The sequence below is a fragment of the Centruroides vittatus genome, unplaced genomic scaffold (genome assembly GCF_030686945.1).
Source record: "Centruroides vittatus isolate TY-2023 unplaced genomic scaffold, ASM3068694v2 contig_549, whole genome shotgun sequence".
NCBI classification, from domain to species: Eukaryota; Metazoa; Arthropoda; class Arachnida; order Scorpiones; family Buthidae; genus Centruroides; species Centruroides vittatus.
Window position 1 is genome coordinate 7,545,723 of NW_027122325.1, and position 18,567 is coordinate 7,564,289.

Consider the following 18,567-nt stretch of genomic DNA (forward strand, 5'->3'; position numbering starts at 1 on the left):
TGCGTTTATGTGACGTACACGTTAGGGTAAATTGCTCTAGAAGGAAACACTTGTTACGACTCGGGCTCGAGTGCCTTTTCCTCGTAGCTACGTGCGGCGTGTCTTTAATTTACTGTCGTACACAGGGCCGGATTTACATAAGGGCATTTGGGGCCTGTGCCCAGGGCCCCCACAAAACTAAAAAAAAAAAAAATTATGTTTAAACATAATTTTTTTTCTATTACCGCGACAGCCTAGTGTGGCCTAATCATGAGGGCAACAGGCAGAGAAAACCAAACCCGGGAAAAAACCTAGGAAACATCGGAAAATTTCGGGAAAAAATTTTACATAGGTATTTTTCAGTTAAATTAAAATAATTAGTTTTACACAATAAAATATATGTATGTTTACAATAACCTTATTTTTAAATGAAATTTACAACTTCCTAGTTCAAATCTAATTGAAAGTACAGTATTTTGTGTAAATTTTCTAAATCATCAAATTTGCCAACTCTTAAAGGGGGGACCCCACCGAATTTGTGCCCAGGGCCCCTGGATTGGTAAATCCGGCCCTGGTCGTACAAATACAAATTACACGTAAGAAAGTTTCTTCGTTCCGGGTCGGTTGTCTCTACTGCAAATACAGTTGGAACGTTCTAGCAATTTCCGGTAGGATCTAACGCGAGCTATCCGAATTCCGATTCGTTGTGAGTATAATCTTGGACTTTTTCTGCGTTAATCGGTCCCAGAAGACATCTCGGCACGTCGTTCGATGGTCGGATTCGAATCTTTTAGATTTAAAAAGGCAGTTGCTGTGAGCATTTTGCTTTTCTCGGAAGAATTTAGACATTAAAAAAAGGCATAATAATTAATTTAGACATTAATTTAAGCTTTGGTTTAATCGACTAATTGCAAACTTTCTTTCTTTTTTCTTTCAGAATGAAGATGTTGGAGTGGTTTCGCCGGAGGTTTTGACGGAAGAATGCAGTGGCGCCGGAGGGAGGGGGTTCCTCGGACGGCTCCGATGAGACGTTCGAGGACCTGGTGGTGGACTTGGTCTCTGCCGAATGTTCGGTGTCATTGGAGACCGTCGAGCAAGAGGCAGCGGGTGGTGACTACCTTCCCCCAGTGCGTGTGGCGTGGCACTCTCCCGGAGACGGGAGAGTTCTGAGTCCATTCCACTTGGCCAAGGTCGTCAGGGATCAGCCAGCCACAGGCCTTGTTGTGGAAGACGTAAGGAGTGACAACACCTCCGAGTCCTCTTCTTGGATTTCGTTGTTACTTTCTATTTTCGCGATGTCTGCCTCTTCGTCGTCGCCATCGTCTTTCGGAAGTCGGAACGGGGAAGAATCGGAGGAGAGCGCCGCCGAAGTCGAGGGACCGCGGTCTTGTTGCTGCGGGTGGCTGCATTTCCCTTGGCCTAGGCGGTGATCCTCTTCGATTTTCCCCAACTCGTCCTTTGCACCCGGATGCGACATTCTGACTGGATTCGACACTTTTCACTCGGACTCGACACCTTTTCCCGGATGTGACTGTCTCCTACCCGGACGTGACCCACGGACTTGTCTCCCGAACGTGACACTCGATAGACGACAACGGATTTGACTCCCGAACGTGACACTCGATAGACGACAACGGATTTGACTCCCGATTGTGACCACTCGGACGTGAGACGTTTACTCACCGGACGCGACATTTGGCCGACCTTTCTTCTCAAACAGCTGTTACGAGTGTAAGGTTAGCCGATGGGAGAGAAAGAATGTTACGGCGGTCGAGCGGTCAGACGGTCATGTGGGGGTGGATGACTCACTGAGACCTGTGTTCATCAACAACCGTTTAATAAACATAAAAATGGAGCTTACAACAACTCTATAAGTTCGGCGTAAGACCACACTAAAGGATGGATCAGTCCGTGCAACTGTTCAAAAGTCCAGTCGATCGTTTACACTTCCGATGGATTGAGGTGGATGGCGTCGGCCCCGGGGCTCACAGCACAGCTTGAAGTGATGCTTTTCGACGGCGGGATGTACCTGGGCGCAACTCGTCGGGAGCAGAGGTCGAAGACAAATTCGAAGCGTCGATCCAGATTTCGTTGTTAAACCTTAGCAAGAATCCAGTAGCGGAGCACTCTGAACCAAAGACCAAGAACTCCAAATGTCCTTGAAACGACGATTTTATAATTTTTCTCCCCCAATTCGCCTCTCCATTGGTCTCTCATTGTCACCTGGTGCCAATTCGAAACCCGATGGAGGGCGCGGGAGAGGTCATCGTCGCGACAGAATTTGATTCCTCTCTCGTCGCGTGTTTCTCGAATTCGTTCTTTTCCATTGTTTAAATATTTTAAAAAACTTCTACTGAACAATGTAGACCTCCAATTTCGTCCCTTTGTGTTGTAAAGGGAGATTTTTAAGCTCTTGTTAACATCTCCCATTCGGACCTCCTAGTCGACCCCCGTTCGGGTCCTCACACGAGGATTGCGCTTCTGGTTAGGTTAGGTTAGGCTAGACTAGGTCAGGTCCTCCGTTCTCCTTATGACACTGTTGGGAAGAAAGACTAGCTGATAAAGGTAATAATATTGACCTTAGATAATAAATGAATGAACTTCTTCTTTTCTCACTGTCTTTGTGTTTTGTAGGAACATTTGGGAGGGAGATACTCCTCCCTCCCCAACTTTACCACGAAGATGACGAAGTGGCCATTTATCGTACAAGTGAATCGTAGTTTCGTACTAACGATAGAAAGACGAAGGAGAGAGTGGATCGTAAAGCCATGAATATTGATCGCTGCTGCTCCACGTTTTAAAAAGAAAACTTGTTTAAACTTATTATTATATAAAGATTCTTTATATTTGTTGTGTATCTAGTTAGCGATAACATTTACCTTTTCAAAATTACCGTTTTAATGCTTACAATATTTTCCGACCACTAGATGACGTTTCTACACATGCGTGCAGGAAGCGACTAACACTTGACTTCATGCATTCCTTGTCAACATTATAACTCTAGAAGGAGTTGTCCGATCTTGATGAAATTTTCTGTGACGACTCATCGTCACTCAACGATGAACTGATTAAAATTTCAACTCTCAAAAATGATCCATTTTTGTAGAACTGGAGATAAGGGTCAAAACGAAGATCGCGTTTTTTCAGTATGGATCATTTTTTAGAGTTGAAATTTTAATCAGTTCATCGTTGAGTGACGATGAGTCGTCACAGAAAATTTCATCAAGATCGGACAACTCCTTCTAGAGTTATAATGTTGACAAGGAACGCATGAAGTCAAGTATTAGTCGTCACTTCGTTCCGACAATAATATTAAATAATAATAATGATAAACTATAACTTTAATATATTCTACAAAAGAAAAAAAAAACAGTTCGAAAAAAATCAACGTACTGAGTATGGTAGAGTACAGACTGATTTGAATACAACATACAGTACAGTAATCAGCTTTAACTATTTTTTTCACAAAGTGGACTTGCCCCACTTTCAAAATCAATGGCTCCTATGTAAAATACATATTTCATAATGAAAATTTTATATTGCATTATTTCTATAATTATCAAATTTATACAGTACTCAGCAGAATTTTCATAAGTAACTTTTTAAATTAAACTCTATTACATAATAAATGTTTATATACGGAAGCAAGCATGTTACCCATGCTATAGCACTAACTTGGTTACATGATCCTCTCCAAATTCTCTGTACCCTGGCCTGTCTTTCTCAACCTTACTCTTGCTCTTCCCCCTACAGAAGAACTTAATTGCGGCATTCATATATACTGTAAAGCAGCCGTAAAATCCGGATTATGTATTTATTGTGATCTCAAATATACGTATCTATGAAAATTTGTATACTATAATAAGCAAGAGGATCATTATGTACTTAGTAAATTTGTTCATAATTTTCAATGCTTTTACTAAGATCAATGTATTAAAATTATTAATCATCATAATTATTGGGTTGTTCGGAAAGTAATTTCGTTTTTTTATTACTAGAGGAATTAGATGTATTTTTACCAGCCAATTTTATTTTAAACCACATTTTCATTGTATACTTTGACAGCTGACATTTTAAGGCTTATTTGTAAAAAATTTCGTTTGATTCTGTACAATTGTTTATTTTCGGCGACCCATCAAATATGGAAAATCGAAAGCATCATTTTCGGCATATTTTGCTTTTTTATAACTAAAAAATCAAAATGCTGTTCAAACAAGAAGAAAATTGTGGTACATGTTTGGAGAAGATGTGTTGAGAGAAAGACAGTGTCAAAACTGGTTTACAAAATTGCGTTCTAGCAATTTTAATATCGAAGATACACCACATTCTGGATGGCCATTTGAAGCCAATGAAAACAAAACAAAGGTACTGATTGAAGCAATCTGCCGTATAACAACACGTGAAATCACTAAAAGATTAAATCTGTTAAATTGAACCGTTTATTATTAATTAAAACGAATTGGTTTCGTTTCAAAGCTCGATATATGGGTTCCACATGTTATTAACGAGAGATGCTCTCTATGGTTGGATTTTAAAGAAACTTTTTTTTTGAGCTTTTACCAGACAATTTAACAATTGATTCGAAAGTGTACTGCCATCGAGTAAACAAATTGAGTAATATCATCAAATAGAAAAGGCCAGAATTGATCAACAAAGTGTAGCGCAGTGGCGTGCCGTGACATTTGATGACAGGGAAGCTGTGTTTCTGTAAGAAGCCGACTTCCAGGGGCAATCAGTTAATTGCGCGTCAGTGATGGTCTAGGGCAGTGGTTCTTGACCTTTTTATACTCGCAGCCCACCAAATATTTCATAATTTTTTGTGACCCTTATTTTTTTAAATAGTAATTTATATTTGATAATTTATCTATAATAAATTGATTTTTTTATTATTGCTTTATTTTTTTATAAAATAAATGTAAATCATAACTTTATTATTTCATTTTCTATTTAAATAACATTCAAACTTCACAATTAAACATAAAAACTCATTTATTTTTAACAAAAAATAAAATAAACAATTAAAAATTCATAGAAAAAACAAAAAATATTCGAAAATAATTTAACGAGATTTCTTGTGATTTTGTAATTCCTTGAACTTCTATTCTTACGAACCCATATTTGATATAATCACGATCGTATTTTCTAATTTTAATGTTACTTAATTTTATACCTTTGACCTAATGACTTGTGGTTTATTTCCGTTGCGTTTTTCACTGTATCATCGTCGGAACTTTCACTAGTATTTTCTTCAGTATATATTCTTTTTGAAGGTCCGGAACATTAAAAAAATTTTCTAATGTTCCTTTCTGTTTTTTGCTCATTTTTGTGGGTTAATTATAAATAATTAAAACTAAACACACAATATAAGAAAGAAATGCACTATTATTAGATTCTAAGCCCATGCTAAAAGTAAACTAAAACACCCACAACTTGTCGTAAAGATTTTGCATAACTTTTGCAAAAATATTTAAATTTTCTAACCCTACTACTAAGCCTACTATTTTTGCATAATTATTTTTAAAATTCCAAGCCTTAGTAGTTTTTTAGAATTACTATGGAATAAAAGAAGTAAATACTGCGGTATAAGTAGCATATTTGCATTTATTTCTTCTGTACTTACAAAGTTGTATGTAGGAAGAAATAAAAAACAAATAAAAAAACCTAAATAGCAAAACTTTATCTTTCTTATTTCACTTTTCAATACGATATTCGGTTATACATCAATTTTCTTTTTATTATATTCCGAAGGAAATTTTGCATAATTTGGCGGCTCCCCGGCAAACTTCTTATGGACCCCCAGGGGGCCGCGGCCCCCTGTTAAGAATCACTGGTCTAGGGTCCATTTGTATTCATTTGTTCGATAAGCCAGTAAAAACTGTAGACTTCTCTAAAAGTATTTTTAATATCACAATTACATTCTGAATTGCTAGCCACGATATAAGGGCTAAAATTAAAGATAAATTATAAAAACTTACTCGGTGAAATAAAATGTGCGATGGATATACATACCTGGTACAATATATTGTTCAATTGTATTAATATACTTTTAAAAAAAATTATAATTAAAATATAGCTTTGTAAAGAAACGTACATAAAAATAACATAAAATATTCTTTACTTTTTAAATTTTAAAACAATTTACTTAGTCAAATAGCTCGATACGAGTAGCAAATAGATGGAATCTGAGACGGTCCAGCTAGGTATGTAGTGTGTGCGTGCCAAATGCCGAAGGTGCCGATACCGGTCAATGTCAAATGCCTCTTTTGTCGCATCACTAGTATATCTCAAAGGACGCCACAAAGCTGTTGTAAATTTTAAACGTTTCTCACCATAGCTGTAAAAATCTAAATATGTTAAACTTAATAGTCATTTGTTTTCTAACTAATTCGTTTTAATACCAGGTGTACACGGAAATCAGTTCTCCACTGTACTGAGCGAGTGATTGGTTCGGTCAAGCTTTTGTTTAAGTAAAATTCTGGCTCTTTCAACAGGGTTTTATTTATGTCCCCATTCCCTGATCTCTTAATTATTTAATTACTTCTTAAGTAGAAATAAGTCGAAACCAGTTACTTTGAACTTGAATATCTGTAGTCTTGGGAAAACATTGGAAAGACAAATTTTTATGACAACGGATACTTAGATCGTAAATTTAAGGAAAATAAATTCTAGAGCTTTTTTGTACCTTGTGCGTTTCATTCATTAAATTTGGTTGTAAATGATGATGCCAGAGTAACAGTTAATTTTTTAACATTGTACAAGAATTGTACACGTTTTATCTGCACCCGCTTACAGATAGGACATACTAAATCGTAATATCACCGGTTTAACATTGAAATCCGTAAGTAATATAAGATGGGAGAGCGGAATAAACGCGGAATAAATATATCAAATATTTTAATGGATTTTTTTAAAACTCCTGTCAACTATACAGAACTATCATAAAAACATGCCAGTAAACTCCTATCGGTTGGGTTAAATTATAAATCTAGTCTAGGGTGGGCAACCTTTTTTATAACATGGGCCAAAATAAATTTTACGTTTTTTCCGTGGGCCGTAGTAGTTAATTGATGCCTTCTTGTGACTTGTAATTTTTTTTAGTCCGCAAATATGAAATAAATAAATAAAAAGTTAATTACTACATTCATTTCTCTTATCGTTTTCGAAAATTACAAAGAATTGGAAAAATAACTATTAATTAGTTATTTTTTCAATTTAATAATCTATTAAAGATCTCGCGGGCCGCATAGAAACTTTTCGCGAGCCATAGCTGGCCCGCGGGCCGGAGGTTGCCCGCCGTTGATCTAGTCTGCTCACGATTCACATAATCGGGCGAGGGTGGCCGAATATCAGGCGGCTAACAGCCCACAACCGCTCCGGGATATAAAGTTGGACGCTTTACGTGTGTGTCGCTTCTACCTGCTAAACCGTGACGTTGGTGCTCTGTAAAGCGCATGCGCCAATGCCTATAATCAGGCTGCTTGGAAGTTGACAGGCAGGCGGCTAACAGCTCAGAACCGGTCCGGGATATAAAATTGGACGCTTTACGCGTGTGTTGCTTCTACCAGCTAAACCGGGTGAGGTTGCTGCACTGCAAACTGCATGTGCTAATGCCTATATAATCTGGCTGATTGGAAACTGACCCAGTTTCGACATTCCTTCCGCCACTGAATTATTTGAATATACAATAGCAATGTTATCGTTTTTTTTCACATGTAGTATAGAAATTTGTAAAAGATACATAATGCAGTTATAATAAAATATTAATTTTAATTAATTCAAAGTACGTTAAAATATGAAAATTTATATTTTATAAAATACAAAGGAAGGTCATTGGAAGGTGGAATCGGCGCTTCCATCGCTTCCAATGACGGCACGCCACTGGTGTAGCGTTTTACCATGATAATACCAAATTTCACACAAGTTTGGTAACTCGTCAGAAACTGTTATAGCTTAGATGGGATGTGTTATCACACCAACCATATTCGCCAGATCGGGCACACTCAGATTATTACTTGTTCCGGTCTATACAATTTTTTTTTTTTTTTTTTTTTTTAACTGTAAGACATTTACTTGAAATGACAATGTCAAAAATCACTCGGATCAGTTTTTTGTAAACAACTATCAAAATTTTTATAAATGTGAAATCATGCTACTACCAGAAACAATGACAACAGGTATTTGACCAAAATGGTCAATATATAATTCAATAAAATATTTATTTATTATAAGAATATTGCGTTTATTTTTCTATGGAAAAAACGAAATTACTTTCCGAACAACCCAATATATTAAAACATCTTAGTACAGAAAATTAAAATACTGATTATTTTTTTCAACATCCACTAACTCATGAAAAAAAAAAAAAATTGGAAGCATGTGAGACAGGGATAGGGTGAACACCTAGTAAGTAGTATACTATTTCCTCATCACTTAGCGTTGTGCCAAACTATTTTAGACATTTGCTACTCTACAGTAAACACGGAATGATGTCGCCAATCCAGTCTCCCGCCAACTGTGAAGTACGAGCAGTAATTCGATTTCTACAGACCGAAGGGCTGAATAGAGGTGAAATTTATCGAAGAATGTGTAATGTGTATGGTGAAAACCTCATGAGCTATGGATGTGTGCGTGAATGGTGCAGGAAATTCAAACAAGGATGTTTGTGAAGGTGGTCAAAGGAGGGAGTGTGTGATGACCGATCTGGTGGACAAAGTGGATCAATTGGTGCGAGAAAGGCGTCGGTTTACGATTTCTGAGCTCAATGAAAAGTTTCCTCAAATTTCAAGGTCCACACTGTATACCGCTGACTGACAATGTTTAAGGTTGGCTGAATTGCCTGGCAGCAACATTCTTTGACATGGGTATACAAAATCTGGTGTCACGTATGTTGTCCGCCTGACTTGAGAAGGCAATTAAGTGGAAAAATAGGTGACGACCGTAACTATCTTCTACAAATAAAGTGTTTTTGCTTTTCATTTTTTTTTTTTTTTTTTTTTTTTTTTTATTCTGGGTCGGTAGAAGTTGAAAAAAATAACCCTCGTACTAAAAACAATTTGCAGACACAAGTATTATACAAACGTTTTTTATACAGATGTTTTATTTTTTTTTGCATTTTTACATTTGTATTTCTGTCAATGTTTAATTGACAGAAATACGAATAAGACCTTTGAAAGTCAGAGATAAAATGATAAAAGAAATATAAATCAATAAAATAAATACATTGAGAATGATTTTTAGATGTGTCATTTTGAAGTTTCACATAATTATTGATTATAATTTCATAGACAATTTTACAATGTTTTTGTAATTATTTCTATATACTGTACTCTATTTATGTATACAGTACTGTATTTTACTTTTTGGATTTACTAAAACCTATTCCTACACTAAGTAAATGTTAAACTATATTGCTAAATTACTTTTTAATCTGAACAGTGAACAGTAATGTGTGCAGATAGAATCTGTATATGTAATATGAAAAATAATATAAAACAAAGCTGTTAATAATAACTTTTAAAAAAATATATAATCATATTGCCAGAATAAGTGTGTCCATTGTATCTTTTGATTTCATTTAAAACAACTGACATTTCTAATATAATCATGATTATCTAGACATTCAATTCTTTAATTATTTTGTCATATCTAATAATTTAATTTTCAACAAAATTAAACAGTTCATCTAAAATAGTGCAGTTTTTGAAGTATCTTTTGTAAAGAAAATGTTTCATTTTTATATTAATTATATATTGTAAACTGTTATTAATTAATTGCAATTCAGTCACTTAAATTAATTAAACATGTAAATATTTTATTTCTCTTATTAAAATTTACATCTAACGGCAGAGTTAATGACGCAAAGTAATCGGAAATATTTATAATAATTTAAATTACTCGGCGAAAAATTATAGGTCATTTAAGTTATCCTATATTGAAAGATCAGTCCTTTATCTTCCTAAAGTTTAAAAATATCTGTAAGATGATTTTCACAGTTCAAACATGGCGGTTATAAACACTAACTATAGGTTGGTGACATGACGTCAAAATGACGTGACATCTGCAGCCAATTACCGCGATGATTCGTTCCTACTTCTTAGCGCGTGTCAAACTTTGTGTTCAACTTTGTTTGAAAACAAAACAGGACATAACTCGTTTAATAATTTTGTTTCTTATAAAATGAATAAAGAGAACGAATTTGTAACTTGCAGTGCGATAAAAAAACTAAAGTTCTATGGAAGGCAGAATTTAAAAGTTAAGAAATTGTATGTATAAACATGTTATCAGTTACATTCAAGTGAAAGTAAATTTATTGTTAATTACTAGTGTTTTATAAGTAAAGATGTAAAAATTATTTTGCTTCAGTTTAACCTAGATTTCTGCCTTGGCTATACGTAATTTTGTATACAATTGCATTTTTAATACTTGTTTGCAATTGGATTAATTTTGATATTTTAAGTAGTATATCATTTTCTTAATGTTTGGTATTTAAAATTAAAATTGATTATTTTGTATTTTGAAGATTAGAAAAACGTCTTAAGCTGATGGAAAAATGTCCTTTGCCAGATGATTTTAAATCAAGGTAAGAATTATGAATGTTTCTCTAATTCTGTTATATTTAATTCTATACATAATATGCTTTATAGTTTACAATATGTGACCTGTTTGATTTCATAATTTATTAACAACCCAACCTGCTAAACTCAAAATAACTGAAAGAAAAGGAAAAATAAATTTATATATAACTTTTTATTTTTGTGAATCAGAGATGCTATATTTTTATTGTTGTTGTTCTCTAATTGTATACTATTTAGGGTTGAGTACAGTGATGCCTTTGTTTTCGTCGATAATTTGTCCAAAAACGATTGGTAAAATCCAAAACTGATGAAAACCGAAGCAATTATTTCTGTAAGAATTAATGTAAATCCAATTAATTTGTTCTAGACACTCCAAAATACATACCAAAAAAACATTTTATAGAGAATAAATGTAGTGTTTAATAATAAAAAAGGATGTTGCATGGATTACTCTCGTGGAATATCGGGACTTTGAGTATATATATCTGAACTGAGGGGACCGAGACGAGTTCAACAGTACCCTACTTTTGGACCGGAGACAAAAAATAACAAAGTTATCATATTTACGATTTCTTGCCTTTCACAATGCATTCTATGCCATTTTAGAGTTTTTCACTAGGTGGCACTTTCTGATCCTTTATACATATTGTCCCTATTAAAAAAGTATTTCATTATCTCATCATGTTTATTGATAATCAAACTTTAACAACTTACATTGCAATCGGGAGTTGCACTGCTCTCTGTGCTAAGCCTATCACATGTTTAACAGGCAGTCCGGCATGTCTGCCATATATTCTAAAGACACATCGGCAAAGACTAAAGAAAACTGCCCAAGTAAAAGGCCAACAGAGGCAGATGTTGATCCACAGGCACACTGATCGTCTGCATTTGAAGTGCGTTCTTTTCGCATGCCCCCACGCTCCTTGACCTCGGGGCCTAAGGCCCCTCAGTCGCCAACTCACTTGCGGTCAGCTAGTACTACGCACCACTTTCATGGCTTGTCCAAAAAACTTAACCTACCCCTCCGGGAGTGACTGTCCCTAGTTAGGCTAATAGAAAACTTTTTATTTCAGCTCAATCAATATTCAAGGCTGCAAGTTCATGTGTGGTTGGATTAAATACATTACTGTGGAAAACTCTAAAATGATGTAGAATGCATTGTGAAGGGCAAGAAATTGTAAATATGATAACTTTGTTATTTTTCATCTCCGGTCCAAAAGTAGGGTACCATTGAACTTGTCTCATTTCCCTCATTTCAGATATATACTCAGTCCCAAAATTCTACTGGGAGTAATCTATACAACAGCCCTAAAAACAATATGAAATTGTTATAAAATAAATATAAAAGTGGTCAATTTCGGCAATCTTAATGTTACTCTTGTAATTTTCAATGATTTTGTTCTTCAACTTTGATCATGTTCCTGGCCATCTTCTTCAAAGGGTTGCTGGTTCTGGAAATTTTCTTTGGTCCTATGATGGAGCAAAAAGGAAAGGAAAGCAATGGGTAGAGGCAAGGGGGTAATAATGCTCACACAACAAGAAACAACGCCACACTGAGTAGGAAAATTCTTGGGTTGCCCTTCGTTTTTGCAAAATTAGCAGATCACGTGGGCATGCCGACAAAATCCGAGGTAACTGACAAAAACCGAGACAAATTTTTTGCAGAAAAACCCGACAATAACTGAAGTCAACAAAAACTGAGTTATTACTGTATTTCATCCAGAAATTCCAATATCTAAAGATTAATGACGACAAAGTAATTTTATTTGCTACATTTTGTTACTTCATAATAACAACATTAGAGAGTAACAACAATAACCAAATATAACTAAATAAAAATTTCTCTTGCTACCTCATACTATTTTAAGAACAATGAATACAACACATAAATTGTATTTTTATTTTAAATTGATAATTCATCTTAGAGAATTTTTAGTGTAGTGCATCTGTTAAACAGTGATAACTTTATTTGCTGTCTTTAATTTTTATGCAATATAAATTTATATTTTGCAATGTAATATTATCAAGAATCAGCTATGACTAGATCATTTTTGCATTTTATATTTTATTATTCTAAAATTAATATTTATCTTTGTTCTATGTTTCCTACTTTAATGTTAATTTTAGATCTCCAAAAAAAACAATAATAATTGAATAAAATATTTCTCTTATTTCTATATACTCTATTTATGTATATGGTATTTTACATTTTGGATTTACTAAAACCTATTCCTACACTAAGTACATGTTAAACTATGATATTGTTAAATTACTTTTTAATCTGTTATTAATAAAATGAATGAAAATATAATTTAGGCAAATATTTTAATCTCTTTTTTATTTTTTTGCTTATTTTGTTCTTTTCAAGACTTTAAGAATACAACAGTCTTTATTGCAAGTCAACCTTTTATTTGAGACTACTCATTTGCTTTGATATGCAAAAACATTAAAAAAATTCCAAAGTGATGACACAATTATAAAAATATATTAATTAATAAATACAATTGTGAGGACAATAATGAAATCGGGGGTTGCTCTGGAAAATTTAGAAGTATAACCAATCGTTTTGCCAGTTTTAATTTTTTTTCCACTTAAAATTATTTATTGCCACCAGTTTTACTTTTTCATTAATGCAGGTGCTGGTTGCATTATCATATTGTTAAGCTGCCACTTAGCAATACGAATCATTTTTGAATAATTTTTTAATGAATAATTCCAAATACAGTAGACCCCCCCTATAACACAGTAGATAAGTTCTGTGTTATATGAATTCGTGTTGTACGAGTCACTTAAATACATGAGCCAATCACAGCCTGGCACATGTGCTGCGATTGGCTCATGTATTTAAGTGACTCGTACAACACTGATTCGTATAACACGGAACTTATCTACTGTGTTATAGGGGGGTCTACTGTAACAAATTTGATCACAATGTGTTATTTGGCACAATATGACTAGATCATTTTTGTAGTTTATATTTTATTATTCTAAAATTAATATAATATTTATATAAAATATAAACTGCAAAAATGATCTAGTCATATTGCACCAAATGATCTAGTCACATTTGATCACAATGTGTTATTACAGTATTTCATATATTTTGTCATGTCAAAGTTTTGTTTTGGTTTACTGAAATAAAGATCAAAATGAAATAAAGCTCGATATGCAACTAAACAGAATTGTCATACGTGTCAGTTGTGTTTATGTAATCGTATGCTTAAGAATGTGAGGTGAGATTTTCCCGTCTAGAGAGGGAGAAATTGTGCGCTTCCCTTTGGTGTGTCAGAATCAGTGCTGACTAGGGTGTGTAGCTGTGTTGGCTGGTCAGGAACCAGTGCTCTGCTTATTAATTGTTGGGTGCCAGAGTGTTTCCCACTTGTGGAGAAAATACTAGAAAATAAATTTCTAGTATTTTTTTTTGTTGTGTTTTTAAAGAATTTGTGTATTGTTTAGAATGTGTAAACGGGAACATTTAACAAAAGCCATCCCAAAAAATTTTCCAAATTTTCTGTCAGCTGATAAAAAGTTCCCAATTTGGAAATGCTGGGCATCATTGGACAAAAACTGCCTTTGGTTCTCAACATCACTTCTTACTTTTCTTTCCGAATTTGCTGCATGATGATATGAAATTTCTAGTTGTGTGGTGCACAGGATTCCCCTTGCATGAGAGATAGACATTCTGTTGCATTTCCTGAAATGTGTTTTGTGATTTAATTTCATATTGAATTTCAAAATAAGTGACTAGGTCTTTTATTGCCAGATTTATATTTCTTACTGCCACTTTAATAAAAATATCAGTAAGTGGTGATTTTGTAAGTATGCAGTGTGACCCCTGTAAAATATATAAAAATATTCACCAATTAGAAGAGATAATAAATGTTTTCATATTTTGTTCTTTTCAACACCTCAAGAACAGGTATTTATTAATTAATATATTTTTATAATTGTACTGTCACCAAGGACATTTTTACGTATCCAAATGGATCAGTAGCCTCAAATAAAAGGTTTACTTTACCGTAAAGACTATCATTAAGTATTATACATGTCAGTTAAGGCAACTTTTTTAGTTGTCATGACTGACATATAATAACAATTAACTATTCTAATATAAATTATTTTTATTAAATTTTTTCAGAATAAATGGTCCAAGTTCATCATGGAAAATCTTTAAAAGACAAGAAGAAGCAATAAAATATATGAATTCTCAAACAAATGTTAGTATATATTTGTTATATACATTATATATATATATATATATATAATGTTGTTATTTTTATTACATAATAATAATGATTTTAAAAAATTTATAAATAGTATTACCAAGTTAAAAATTTTTTAATGTGTTTAATAAATCTTTAAAAAATGAAATATATTAGTAAAAAATATAAATTTTTATACATGTTACTTTTAAATTATTGATAAATAAAAATAATAACAGAAATGTTAAATTCATTTAAGAATATTGTAAAAAAAGATCATGATCTAGCCAAGTGGTGTAAATTTTCTATTAAATGGCCATGCTTCAATCTTGTTTTTGTAGTTGCTCTCTGGTGACTAATTTAAATTTTATCCAGTTGTAGGATTCTGACTAAGGAATTCTAAAAATTGATTCTGGGAGTTTTTTGATAACTATAAAAATAACTAAAGTTCTTGTAAAATTAACTATTCAAAAATAACTATAAAATTAACTATTCAAAAATAACTATAGTTCTTGAAAATAACTAAAATATTTTTCATAAAATGAAAAATATAAAATAAATATAAAAAACAGGCATTATTCAATTCGTTACAAATAAATTTTATATATAATTAGATGGTATAATTAATCAAATGTTAAATTTTTTTTTATTGAATAAAATTGTTAATCAAATTTTCGGTTAATCTGCAGAATAAAGGTATCATTATTTATCATATATTAACTAATCATTAATAAAATATATTTGTTATTGAAAGTTAAAAGCATAGACAACTTGTATATGATGTATTGGAGTTCTGGGTGTATGTGATTGCATGTGTGCATTTTGCCCAGTGCCATATTTGTGGTGTTTCCATTCTGTTATAACATCGCCTGATACATGACAGAGTAATCAAAGTTTAGTGGGAAGGCATAAACTCTGAGACACAGTCAACTGGCAACTGTGAGTGGGCATACCCCCCCCTTGAGTAGTTCACCTAAGGAAGAAATATAGTGTAAATAAATTTTAAAACAGGAATGAAACAAATTTGACAATTACAAAGAAAAATTACCACACAGCACTTTGAAGTGATGCTGTGCAGTAGTCAATAAAACTATCATAAAACATACATTTTTAGTCAGTATAACCTAGAGCTATAATTTGTTTTAATGTACTTAAAGTTAAAATTCTCTTGCTAAAAAAGGTATAATCTGAAGAACTCTTTACTAGAATCTTTGGATCAACCCAGCCACTTGTCACAAAATTGTGAGTCTCAAGTGATTTGCATGCTTTCTTGTTCAGAGTTAAAAATTGGGGTTATTAAGACAAGATGTTGCCATATTCTATCTTTGACATGAAGTACGATCCTCTACGAATGAATTTGAGTCATCTTCTTCATATGGATCAACTCTCCCACACATAACAATTTTACTTTTGTACCAGTCAGTGTCTTGACTAGTAAACATTGTTACATAATCTGATAAAAATACAGGTAGGCCTCCTACAATGCGGTAGATACGTTCCTTGAAAATACCGCGTTGTGGGAAATTGCATTATAGGAAACACCAACTTAATACAAAAACTGGGATTCAGTTCTAAAAAGAGAAAAACTGCCTTTTATGGTGTAACATTTTCATCATTTTTTAAATTTATGTACATAAAAAGCTTAAATAAAATTCAACATCATATAAAAACTAAAAAGATTATGATTTCAAGTCAAAATCAAAAAGAAACAATGTTATGCTCACAAATTCAGTCCTCATCGTCACTTGTTATAGTTGTTCGAGAATGTTTGACTGGCCTTATTTCAAGATCTGAGCTTGTTCCATCGAGTTTCACTGCACTTATGTGATCCATTGCAATTTTTCTGTTATGTGAAAGATAATTCGTTTCTAAATACCCTAAACTGCGTTGTAAAAGTACCGCGTTGTAGAAGGCCTACCTGTACATGTTTTGCCAGATGTTAAATGTTCAGATGCAAGCCAAACTATATACACCTCCATAAACAGCACAGCTTAATCACTCTACAGTGACCAACAGACATATCCGTCAGGAGCGATCATGTGGCAGTGGTGAGAGATGGACATATCTGTTAAATTCTTTTGGGGGTATTGCCAAAAACTACCGCAAAAAAAAAATTCACATAAAAAATGAATTATGTAACAATAAAAAAAGACTTTTCTTTACTAGACATAACTGTTTACAAAATCTTTTTCTAAAACAGTAATGAGAAAAAATGTGTGAAAAAATACTTTAAAAATTTCCCACGTTTATTCTCCACTACTTTGGGATAGCACCATACCTGACTATCCCACTGTTGAAAGGTTAAATGTGGCACAGGAGGTGAAGTGATGATGATTTGGTCACATGAGATATTGATCATGCAAGTTCTCTATGCAGTATATTTAGAGAAGGTAGTAAAATTGCATTATTTATATATTTCAATTTTTTAGTTAATTTTAAAATATATTTTCTCATTATTATACTTTTTACAGACAATATAATTAAGTAAACTAAAAAAGATTACAGAAAAGTGTGTAAACTATTTGAATAATACTTCATTCTAATTTTGGTTTAAACAACAAAATTAGAATTTTAGAGATGGTTCTAGTGAGGTAAATATTTTTGTTGGAATTCAACCATGGATTTAAAACATTAGGAAATATTTTACAGCTCTAATTCCAACTTTTTCCTTTTACATTAATACATTTCATCCCAATTGATTGCTCTACAATGTAAATTTTCTATATTCTATTAAAAACGAACTGATAGTAATAATTACATAAATTTTATGTATAATAGAAATAAAAATTTTTGGAAGGAAAATAAAATATATATATGTTAGAGTAAAAACCCGTTTTTAGTGAAAACGCGTTTTAACTAGTTGAAACTAGTTTTTACTGGATGTCATTGTTATAACCCATTTTGTCTAGTTAAAACTAGAATTTACTGCTGTACATGTTTTGATTTTAGATAAAACTAAAATCAAACATTAACTTTTTAACTTTTAACATTAGTTAAAACTAATTTTAGCTACATAAATATGTTTGGGGGAAATAAATAAAGTGATGATTGGGATTAAAACATTTGTATTATTTAATACGATATTTATTGAAAATATTGGTCACACATCTGTGTTATTAACATTAATTAACCCTTTGTCCCTGAAGGCACCGATCGATTGGTACCCTGGTTTTTAAGCAAAACTTCGAGGGTACCGATTCATCGTTACTTTGGTAAATATCGATTTTTGTAAAATTTATTAACAACAGATATAATCTCGTTCGATATGAAGTGAATAAAGTATAATAATTCATTATATTAGTTGATAGCAGTATAAAATTTTGATTTCAAACAAATGTTTGATATAATGTGCGATAATTTCACAACGAATAAACATACATGCATAAGTGTTATATTGAATTGTACAAAACAATATTCTACGTCTTTCTGGCTCAGTGCCAGCAAACAACTATGTACAGTAACTAGACAATGTTAATTTTCACAAAATGTTACAAATTATCAAGTTTATGTGTCAGTTCTGATATATATTATTTTTTTTCTTATAAATTTTTCTAATAAAATGTATTGAAAAATATCGTATTTAAAACTAAAGATATTAATAAATGTAAGTGATTTTTTTCATATAGATATAATGATAATTTGATTTTTGGTGAACTTTTAAAATAATATCGCCTGACTGACCTATATTGCCTTAGGAGGGATCGCAAAATAAACGTAAACAAGATGTCGGGGGGAAAAGAGTTAAAGCGATACGAAATTCATCATACACTATAGGAACGTGTTAGCTGAATGACCTTGGTCGAAACAGTTTT

The 18,567-nt window shown here is 32.7% G+C and overlaps 1 protein-coding gene across 1 annotated transcript in view; it reads left to right on the forward strand.

Annotated features, from left to right (window-relative positions):
• Window positions 1-10,077: 10,077 nt before the first annotated feature.
• Window positions 10,078-18,567, forward strand: part of LOC136978767 (DNA-directed primase/polymerase protein-like) — a 40,696-nt gene continuing 32,206 nt past the window's right edge. Inside the window, exons 1-3 of the mRNA XM_067274591.1 lie at window positions 10,078-10,241; window positions 10,499-10,558; window positions 14,692-14,770. Coding sequence (XP_067130692.1) covers window positions 10,156-10,241; window positions 10,499-10,558; window positions 14,692-14,770 — 225 coding nt within the window. The 5' untranslated portion in view covers window positions 10,078-10,155. The remainder of the gene's footprint in view (window positions 10,242-10,498; window positions 10,559-14,691; window positions 14,771-18,567) is intronic.